This window comes from Acanthaster planci, linkage group LG13, assembly GCF_054643075.1.
Source record: "Acanthaster planci isolate LZ-2023a linkage group LG13, COTS_SCS, whole genome shotgun sequence".
In the NCBI taxonomy this organism is placed as follows: domain Eukaryota; kingdom Metazoa; phylum Echinodermata; class Asteroidea; order Valvatida; family Acanthasteridae; genus Acanthaster; species Acanthaster planci.
In genome coordinates this window covers 5,790,706-5,801,980 of record NC_141789.1, presented here as the reverse complement: position 1 = coordinate 5,801,980, position 11,275 = coordinate 5,790,706, and the positions used below count along the sequence as shown (strand labels likewise).

Genomic DNA, 11,275 nt, shown 5'->3' with positions numbered 1-11,275 from the left:
ACAGGTACCATAGAGCTAGGAATCACAACGGCCATGTACATGTACAGTACATGCACTAAAGTTCTATGTACAAGTAAATGTCGTTCACAACACGTAGTGTAGTCTTGGTTTTAAGACGTTGCTATTTATTGAGAACCGGCCGCCCTATAGGGCGTTATGGCAAGTGATGATTTGACAGGAATACTAACGTTTTGTAATCAAGACTTCCTGTGCTGTAATCATCATTACTAGTCACGCGCGCAGTCACTGTCAGGCTCGTTCCAACAGAGTCGGGCAGTACGGTGTGCCGCACAATCTCTCGTAATGTAACATTTGTGTTTAAGCCAGAATAACCTAATACATGTAGTCGGGTATAAGGTTGCCGCTGTCGGATTCAGATTCAAGATGGCGGCGCCCAGGCTGATCCTTTTCTGTGCAACATTTCACATTGTTTTTATACATTTCTACGCATTTGTTGTCTGTCAAGGTAATCCAGCAGATTATTTCAAACGAGAACATTCTTTAATGCGGCCATATACAGGTAAATAAATTTGGAAACATCCGATCAACTGTTTGTTAATATGCCACGTCACACATGTTAACCATGCTGCCGAGTATTTAAAACATTAGGCCTACCGCCTTCATGGCCGCGGTAGTACTATTAAGCAAAGAAGTATTACATGTGTAAATTCATGAAAGTAGGGATATTTTGTGATTTTTGGGACCTTTTTTGTTCATGTGTAATCGTTGAAATGCAGAGCAAACTGATTTTTTGTACACAAAAATTAGTGTGGATTTTGACTGACATGACTGAAAAGCTTAAAATCCATATTTTCATAAAATCTTGATCATGTTGATCATCTTCATTGTTGGCTTCACTTGAAATTAAAAAAAATTTGAAATTTGAAATTAAATAGAGGAGAGGCATGCAGAAAAAGATAAATTTTAATCACAATTTCCTATTTAACAAAAAGAGTTCCCTAATGAGCAGCACCCTCACTCATTTGTGACCCACTCTGCAAAAAGAGTAATAAGTTGCGCAGTGCCAAAACACATAATAGCCTGTTCTATTTGGAGAGGGCAAAATTTCTTCAAAAACCTGAGTTTGTGTTTTTTCCTTTAATACTTTCTCTGATATCTATATTTTCAGAAGTTGTGACTACAAACAGTGATACTGATGAATAAACATGAAAAATTGATCATTCAGTAGGAAATCCTTTATAACATTGCATGTCCAGGCGCTACACTTTATAAGCTTTTTCTCGAAAAGTGCTTTTCTTGAATCCGAAAATGTGGATACAAATATCTATATATCTCAGGAACTACAGGGGTCATTCATATATCAAATTGTAGCTTTTGATGTTCAGAATCCAACCACATCAAAAACTCATAAACTGAATCTGGCGACTTATTACCCATTTTTCTAGAGCCGGTCGCATCTGTGCACACCCCTATCATGGTCTTGAGGTGGTACGCCCCAACTGACGTGCATGACTATAGTTGCCAGGTCCCTTATTTCCGTGACTAAATCAGACTAAACAATAGGTGGCGAAATTAAGGACCTGTAGCAATTATACCGTCACACACCTTTATAGACTGTAGCGTCTGTTCCAGTTGCAGCGAAAGTGCTGCAGTTGAGTTGGGCTGGCCAGACTATTACTGTATATAATTTCTTGTATGTAAGCTTCTCCAAATTCATGCAGCACATACATGTACTTGACATACTGTAATTCCTCAAAAATTATGGTACTTTTTCTGTAATGTTACAGTACAAACTTGTTTCTGCAAGCACAAGTGACTTTGGTACATGTACATCATATGTGCTATGGCCCTGATGGCACACACTGGACATCTGTGCTGTCGTTGGGCCAGTCCAACTAGAGCACCATAATTGGGATGGGCCTAACTATAGTTGGGACTGATGCTATAGTTTGAGCTTGAACAAATTATTTAGAAGTGTGTAGATTATGCAAGGATACTGCAAAATAGGAATTATATTGCCATTTTATTCTTTTTTCTTTGGTGGTTTTTATGGTTCCTGTATTTAGCACACCTGTAGGAACCAATTTGAGAGTTTGTGATCAAAATTCTCAAATTTTACAATAAATCCTGCGTAAAACCTACATAATTTTTCTATTTGTAAAGTATTTCCAGGTTTCTTGCAGAAGTTTAATGCTTGCTAAAACTGAAATAGATGAATTAAGTAGTTAATTCCCTTAATCATTAATGAATTATTTAATTTTTTTCAAGGCTGTCGTGTGACTAATAAGGTCATTGGTCATCTTGTAATAAACATTTTTAAACTGTTTAATTTTAAAAGCTATTTTAACAATTCTTTCAGATATATGAAGCTTAAAGGTGGAGTACATGTTTTGTACAAACTTTTATTTTTTTAAAATTGACTGATTTGGGGGTTTGTTATTTACTTTGTGTATCATTCCATAACTTATTTCATGTTTTTGAGTTCACTGCTTTGAGAAAATCAAGAAAAATGCTTATATTTGTTTTTAACACTCAAAGTGCAGTGCGTGTAATTTGTTTTGTAAAAATCCATGGGCCGCAGGATGTTCCTAAGTGCCTTGATAACGAACAAATAAGGTCGATCTGCAGACCAATTATGGCCCTCAAAAAGTGCAGTTTTTACAAATGCACAACAAGTATCAACCACACAGTCATGATTCATCCCATACAGGTAGGTAAAAACTGTCCACACACAGTCAGTGCAAGTCATAAATGCTTAGTAAATCAGTAAGTGTGGCAGTTACCCTCATATTTTGGGCGTGAGAGTTATGATTGCAAAAATTGAAGGTTAAATGTCTCAAAATTGCAGATTTTGTTAGAGAAAACAGGCTTGGCCACGGGGCTGAAAAAGAATCAGCCATGTTGCGAAGTGTGCATAGTTTGAACCATATGACTATCTGAAGGGGTGATAGTGAGATGGTGTCATGGTGATATATTCATGTGAGGTGAATTCCTTTTTCATGACGAAATTTTAATTTCAAAGTGGTCCGTACTCTCCTTAAGCCTTTTAGTTACATTTTAAAAATCTATTTTATCACTTAAAAATGTGCTTGGGCATACCAAACACATGTGTTCAGTGCTTATTTTCACCCATTAATATAGACTCCTCCAATAGATAAACCCTCACACACATCTTTGTTCTGCCTGTTAACGGTTGTGGTATATAAACAAATTGTGTTTTAAGAAGATCTTTTCTTACAATTGACAGCGTTTTGGGCATGAAAATTTCACAGATTATTTGGCCCTATTATTTAATTATTTCTCAGTAAGATATTGAGAGATAATTCAACAGTACTGTTTTTGAGGTTTTGCAGCTCTTGTACACTGCCTTTAAAGCATGTCCTGTTTCATACAAGCAATAAGTCCCGCATTATCTCAGTGTTATAAACTCATAAAGATAGAAAAATAGGATTCAATCATACATGTAGTTATTCAAAATAGCCATGTGCTTGTTTGTTTGCAATCAGTGTCGAATGGCAAATAAAAGCTGAGCAATGATGTCTGTACTATAGCTGTGAGTTAATGCAGATGAGGCGTAGCTACGGGAATTCCTTTGTCATCATGCATACCTCATATCTCCCTCTAAGTCAGTCACAACACCTTAATTTAATGGACTTTTCCCACGAAATATGCAAATTGGATGGGCGCATGCGCACTACTACCACTGGTTGGCAAGTGCGGCCGTCAAAACCGTCGGTAGTGTAGGTGAGCTTATAGTAACCATAACCTGGTGCATTGGAAGTCAATCAAAACCGTATTACAGCCTTTGCCCGATACTTGAGCATGCTTTTCTTGAAACTAAGTGAAGTTATCAGTGTCCTGAGGTTGGAAAGTAACAGTTCCTTGTCTTTAAGTTTGGCACTTATGTCAAAGTATACTAGCACAGAAACGGCGATAGTGACGCACGCATGGAGATTTGTATTGTAATGTTATAGATATAAGTAACTTTGCCAACCAGTGCTGGTAATGCGCATGCGCCTGCCTTATTTGCACATTTCATGGGAAAGGTCCATTCTTACAATGCCCGCCAGGGAACAGCAGAAATGTGAGTCACAAAAAATATGGACACCGGTGTGTAGTGTTGAGCAGACAATACACACGTACACTTTCTTCAGGGAAACTTTTACCATGGGCACTTGATTCATGCTTCATGATTTGCTTTCCCATAAACATGAACACTGGAGTTGATCTTTATTTCTTGCCTGGAAAACTTCTGTTTTTGGACTTGAGACTTTAGAACTACTTGTACATTTAAAGAGCATTTTTTGTTCTTTTATGACTGTTGATCAGGATCTGGTGCCAGTCTTCCAATGTGGGATATGCAAGGGCACACGATGATCACCAATAATTACATCCGACTCACCCCAGATAGGCAGAGTCGTCAAGGAGCCATCTGGAACAAAGTGGTAGGCACTGAAACATCAACTAAAATTAGTGTTAGGGGGGGGGGCTTGAAGTAATGCTGATGATTGTTCGCAACTAAAGTAGGCATTTTAGCCTTCGGTAGTGATCAGGGTACACATACAGTACATGTAAGTGCACACGTTTTACATGTACCATACGTGTATGTGTACATACATGTACATTGTATGAGCAGCACTGCATCAGTCAAGGGCTCTAAGGCATCCCTGTCAGTTTGGCATTGACCATGGAGGGCAATATATTCCGTTCCTTAGATGAATGTTTTTCTTGCTTTCTGTTCAGATTGAACTAGCAGTGTTTGGCCATATTTTAACAGTTATACATGTAGTATTGTATAGTGTATATAAATTTGACAAATTTGATACTTTCATGCAAAGTATGTTTGAACTGGTCCTAAAGCTATCTCAGCTCCCTGGGGAGTTTATGGATAACTATTAGGTGTGAAATGTGTACCAGTGATTTGCCTGCGTCCACTCACAAACAGGATTCTACATGTACAAGTACCTCCTTCAAATATGTTTTTAGATACCAATGTAAACATGTGGTGTGTTCTGTGAAATCAAGCAAAGTCTCTAAAGGAGGATATAGCCACAAATGTTCCTGATATACATGTTCATGTGTGTACTCATTGAAGAATGTTGGGTACAAATTTCTGACTTTGGTTTTGACTGCAGAATTTTGATTTTGACTTATTGCCCTGTTGTGCCGGGTTTTGGCAAATTACCACACCAATTGTTTGGAAGGTTTTCAGTTGTTCATCTCAGGCCAACAAAATTCGACAGAACTTTAAGTAGCTGGGTATTTTTAGATGCAATATTGGGCAAAGTTAATGTTAACATTAATGTACATGTACCGGTATATGTTCACCACATGAGGATGATCAACAGTTCTCTTTGTGCATGCTCGCATATCTCATGTCTCTTATGACACACTATAAACACCATCTAAAACTCCTCTTGGATTCCCAAGATCTTGTTGAAAATGAGCCACGGCCATTTTTTCAGTAAGTTTGTTATGGTTTTCACTGGAATAAGTAAAGCTCTTTGAGTTTACAGTATTTATCATGTATTTTGATATCATAATGAATATAAACATTTGTTTCTGGAGAAAATGTTAAGGGTTCCTACTGACTTTCATTGTACAATACTCTCTGAAAGGCCTGTAACTCAAAAGTGGCTCTTGTGACCTTTGACTTATTGCGTCAATTTCATAGAGCTGCTTAAGCACAAATCTGCTTAAGCATGAAAAAGCCTTGCTTGACAAATCAGGTTACCAGCCAAAACTCCATGTGATGTATATTGTTTTGGAATGGTGTTCACCTGTCTTTTGGTTAGCATGATAATCCGATCACATAGATTTTGAGCAGCCTTTGTTTTTTTAAGCAAGGTTTTTGCACTTAAGCAAATTTTGTGCTTAAGCAGTTCTATGAATTTGGCCCTTGTCATAATTGAATTTTTTCTGTTAAGCTGTCTGAATGTTGCAATAGACATCTAGGGATATACATCTTTGTGTACATATGGAACATATTGTAACAGGAAACTATTCAATTTCTTCTCCAACATGCACAAGAATTGTCAAAAATACTTCTTTGTCGTTTTCAAATATTTCCAGCCGATAACAAACTGCTTTTCTATTCAACTTCCACATCCAAACCGTTGTTTAGTCAAACAGGAGCCCCAACTGGGAAATTCACGTTGAGTTCAAAGTACATGGGCAAGGCAAGACACTTTTTGGTGATGGCTTTGCAATCTGGTACACTAAAGAGAGAATGCAGATTGGTAAGTTGAGTTTTCGTTTGGATGTATACCAGATCAATGAAAGTTGTTTTTTCCTTTTTATTCCCTCATTGTGAGTTCTCAAATAAGTTCTGAGTCTGATTGTTTAGTCACCTGTGAGTCTATGCATTTAGCAGTAACCTCATACTTTTGCAGCGGATCAATTATTTCAGCTCCATCATTGGCAGTGACACTGGTGTGAATGCAGCTGTGAAACACTGCAAGAAATCCTTTGAAACTTTGAAATTCTGATGTATTTTTAAAGTATGCAGTTTCATCTCACTTAGATAAGGTTGATATCCATTGAATCATAAAATTGACAGCTGAACAAAACAAGTTTAAGAAAGCAATTTTGAAACAATTAAAATCAGTGAAAGGTTAAAATAAAATGAAATCCAGCAGAAGTGCAAAGTGTACCGTTGGAAATGGCATAGTTGTTTCATGTAGTTTAGACAATTAACGTGGACTGAAGTCTAATTTTGCTGCTCATTCCAGTTCCATGTACATGTGTATTATGTGCACTAAATATGAAGGCACTTTGTTCTGTAATGTATGGTAGATAGGTGGGTCATTCCATGAGGTTGGGACACAATTTGTGATGGTTTCCTTGTTACACAGGTAACTTTTACCAGTGATGTAGTGGAGTACTTATTGAGAACCAAGTTCTCTACCAAATATTTAACTAGTTAGGATGGAACAAAGCTGAAGTACATCGGCATTTGATGGTACATGCATAAAGGTAAGATTACAAAGCAACATAATGACTTCAGACCATCACTGTTTGATTAAAATTAACTTTTTAGGACAAAAGTACTCGGAAAGTACTCGGCCGAGTACTTTCCGAGTACTTTTCTCCTTAACCCCTTCTCACTAGCAAGTGGTAACAGCCGCTGTAAAAATTGAGATCCCTCAACCCGCTTTTCAGCTATTATTCTCGGCCCATGCCTGAGTGAACATGGTGAAAGAAGGCAGACCCTGGCTCTTGTATATATGGTAATTGGCCTTTGTGTGTTGCCAAGAAATGAAAAGGCCGATTTTGCATCATTATCACCAGCTTCACAATAGTCCCCACTTTGAAAAGAGGCAACGGGAATGTGGAAGGGTGAGTAGAGCCACATGCCACTGAACAATCAGCTTTTTCACTGTGTAAATCAAAGTGTGCAGAGCACGCAGGGCCACAAACCGAGAATCTGGCAGGTGTGGTTTGGCAGGTGGCCTTTGTGGTCAAGCATGGCTGGAATTCTCAGAGTCGGCTTTCAGAAAAAAGTCCTGACGTCAAGGGGTAAAAACTTAAATTTTACACAACTGGAGTATCTGAAGTCTAACATTTATTTTGTAATCTTACCTTTGCACATTTACCATCAAATGCCTGTGCACTCTGGCTTTATTCCCTCCTACCCAGTTCAGTATTTTGCGGAGAATCCACACCTATGTATTCAGTCTTGCACGAAGTATAATTTGAAATCCACACACAGGGAAATAGCTGTTCATTTTTATGGAACCCACGTAACAATGGACACCATTACAAATTGTGCCACTCTCATGGAATGACCCAGGTACTGGTACCTTCTTGTCTTTAGTATCCGGGTTAGTATTCTGGATGTGTATATTTTATGGCAGGTCCTGTGTTTGGCAACAAAGACTTTCATACAGGTCTTGGAGTTTATTTTGATACTTACAGCAACCACAATGGTCCACACAATGTAAGTATCTATCCAACTGTCTGAGAGTAGTGACAGTAACATAGGATCATTTTGCATTGCATTTTGGTGGACAGTTTGTGTAAAACCTAAAACAATTCTCAACTGTAATGGAGATAGGGCCTAATCTTCTAAGTCAGTCCTCTATGTGGTTGGAAAGCTACAGTTCATCATGTCAGAAAGCCCTTACTGAAAAATTGCTTTAAAACTACGTCCTTATTCAAAAATACTATCAGACAACAGACTTTGTTGAAATTTGAATACTGTAGGTTGGCCTAAGAAAACTAGTTTAATAAATAAAAGTACTACAAATGTAGTCTGTTTCGATGCAACATGCAAAAATTACATTTTTGCGAGTTGGCAGCCAGTAAAAAAGCTAGAGAGTAATTCATTAAGTATTTAAAAAATCTCATGCAGCTATCAAAACACCAAACAATAAATGTTAGCTCTTTCTAAAAGAAAATACAATCCTCTTTAAAAGTAATGGGCAATTGCATGTTTTTCGGTAAAATTCTTTTCTGCAAATTTAACCTACCTGTACAAAAAATTAGCAAAATAAGAGTGCTCTTTTTATGTTTTCTTTTGAGTGGTTTGATTGTGAGTTGCTTGTTTGCTTATCAGGGAATTAAATGCAACTTTACATTTTTGAGGAGGATAGCTACTCACCGTTGCTACATGTATGATATCCATGCAGTAAACGTTGGAGTGATTTGGCAGATGTAGTAGAAGGTTAAACCTTTTCTCTCTATGATTACAGCATCCCCATCCATACATATCAGCACAGATCAACAACGGCACTTTGCACTATGACCATGACAGAGATGGAACACACACACAGCTTGCTGGCTGCCATGCCCCCTTCAGGAACAGGGATCATGAAACGCATGTTGCTATTAGATACCTAAGCGGCAGACTCGCTGTAAGTAGCAAGCTGTATGCCATCTGATCCATTGTAATTTATAAAAAGGACACTGTGCTATTAGCTCTGTGTACTTCTCGTTGAAGTGCTACGTTGTACAAATATGAACTGGTTTGAGGATGGACAGTCGATGCCCAAGGTATTGAAAAATGACAAACTTGTTCCCTTGGCTCTACATGTACTGTATGTCAAAACTCATCAACTTCCAAAACCAAGGGGAAGTACTGTAAATTATAACACACTTCTTGTGGGTTCTTTATCCTGGTTGCCTCAAAGACGATAACATGGGATTGACTAATAGTAATACACATGTAGGCTAGTGCATGGAATTCGCATCAGTGTCAATTAGACTAATGTTTAGACATCACATGTGTATAATTTCCATAGTGTAGTTCCTAATCAGGCACTATACTCAAAATGTTTGACTGGTTACAGCACTCTTACATGATGTGAACAGTGAACAGCACCTCAATCTAAACTGAATCTGGGAAAACTAAAAATGTTTCTTTAAATGCTTAATTTCTTGTTGAATTACATCAGAGTTACATAGTTCAATTATGAAACCATTAAAGGTTTCTTGTCTTATTTTATATTGCAGACAGAGATGTGTTATGAAACATGTTCAGTCACTTGTGCACTTCTATGCCTCCTAAGGGCCTGTGGGGGACCACATGAGGGTCCAAGTGACCTCATTGCTAGTGCATATACAGTAAACTCTCAACAACTCAAAAGTTGGTTAACTCAAAACTCTGCTTATCTCAAAGACATTTTTCATTCCTGCCAAAAGAATACACTTTTATGTACAAAATACCTCCATAACTCGAATCGCTCACACCAATACAACCGCTTAACTTGAAGTTTTTGAACATGTTGATGGGCCGATCTAAAAAGACCTCCGCCATATCACTAACATTGGGTGGAACAAGAGTCGACTACAAAGCGTACTTAGTCTTTTTGCTTGAGGACATGTGAATACTTGCTGCAGTTGTAATCAACTACTAGTCATGACTGGATCACCTCCTGTAGCCTATAAAAATCCTGGCTTTCAAGCAAGCGTTATTGCTATTGCAGCCCATTTGTAGCCCGCAAGCTTGCAGTCCAGTTGTTGATTTTTTATGGTGGCCGTGCGACATGCACTGAAAGAAGCTTTGAGCATGCAACTGCTAAAGCCTGGCTGCTGCTGCCTGCCCAATTGCAGCAATCGTGCACTGCTCACATGCTGACTGTCCAGTCACAGCCCATGTGTGGACGTAATGGACATACATTCCTGTGGTAATGCTGGAAATGCACTGTTTTGCGTTGCCAAATCTCACTCGAATTTTTTAAAAAGGGTAAAAAAGGAAAGTAAGGGAATAAAAAAAACAAACGAAACCACACAAATATATTTTAACAATTTTTCTTGAATGTTTGCTTGAATGCTTTTAAACATAGTGTGCCCTCGAGCGATGAAAAAGGAATGATCATGTGGCCAAATCCTCCCCACATTAGTGTGGGTCAGGTCTCCTAGTGATACTTACCCCTGTCCAGCCTGCATATGCAGATTTCCCATGTGCCTATTATAATTCGCTGAAAAGACTTGATTATGCATGCTGCCCCTTGACCCTCCACAATGCACTGCAGTCTCGCCACCATGTTTGTCTTTTCGAAGTGGAGAAATTCCCGGAGCCAAAGTGAGGAAGGATGGGCGGGAGCTGCTGGACAGGGGCAAGTATCGCTAGGAGACCGGATCCACACTTATGTGGGGGACAAGTCTCCTACGTTCACATACCCCTGTCCAGCCTACATATGCAGAGTAGCACCGTATCCTGGAGGAGGGTCGGCGACGGGAGAGTAATTACAAGAGAACATAGGCGGGCGTCGCCCAAGCGAACACTCACCAGAGAAAAAGGTATCTGCAATGAAGAGTTCATTCGGTGTGGGACGGCGCTTGATGCTGTCCCAATCACCGAGCCCAAAGTTGCTGCGCCGTGAGCCATCTCACTCCGCAGAACATCCTTCAGGTAGCACTCGGTGAAGGTGGAGGTGGATTTCCAGCAAGCCGCCTGGCATATATCTGCCAAGGAAATGCCTCTGAAGTACGACCAGGACGTGGAAGCGGCACGAACGTCGTGGGCTCTGATAAGAGAACAAGTCGTCTCGTCATGCTGAGTCGGCCAGTCTTGGTTCGCAAAGATAATGGCCGAGGTTGTCCACCGAGCAATAGTGTCTTTCGCTGCTGGATGAAAGGGCTTTGTGGTAGTGATGAAGAGTCTGGAACCAGGTTCACGACGATGCTTGGTCCTGGCGAGGTACCACTTAAGAGTACGAACTGGACACCATTTCTTGTCAGAGTCATCTCCGGAAAGAGAGGTCATATAGGGGATAAATATGTCTGGAGGCCGGAAAGTAGGTGTCTGGTTCTTTGTCAGGAACTCAATGGCTGGGATAAGACGAACTCTGTGCGGTTCCTAGGGAATGTG

At 39.3% G+C, this 11,275-nt stretch overlaps 1 protein-coding gene across 2 annotated transcripts in view; it reads left to right on the top strand.

The window, feature by feature from the left end:
* The first annotated feature begins 24 nt into the window (after nt 1–24).
* Nucleotides 25–11,275, top strand: part of LOC110982443 (vesicular integral-membrane protein VIP36-like) — a 21,733-nt gene continuing 10,482 nt past the window's right edge. The window contains exons 1-5 of one of the 2 annotated variants that reach the window (XM_022240830.2): nt 25–159; nt 4,291–4,406; nt 6,086–6,200; nt 7,818–7,900; nt 8,655–8,816. In XM_022240830.2, coding sequence (XP_022096522.2) covers nt 78–159; nt 4,291–4,406; nt 6,086–6,200; nt 7,818–7,900; nt 8,655–8,816 — 558 coding nt within the window. In that variant the 5' untranslated portion in view covers nt 25–77. Of the gene's footprint in view, nt 160–257; nt 521–4,290; nt 4,407–6,085; nt 6,201–7,817; nt 7,901–8,654; nt 8,817–11,275 lie in introns of those variants that run through there. The other variant, XM_022240829.2, reaches the window with a different exon arrangement.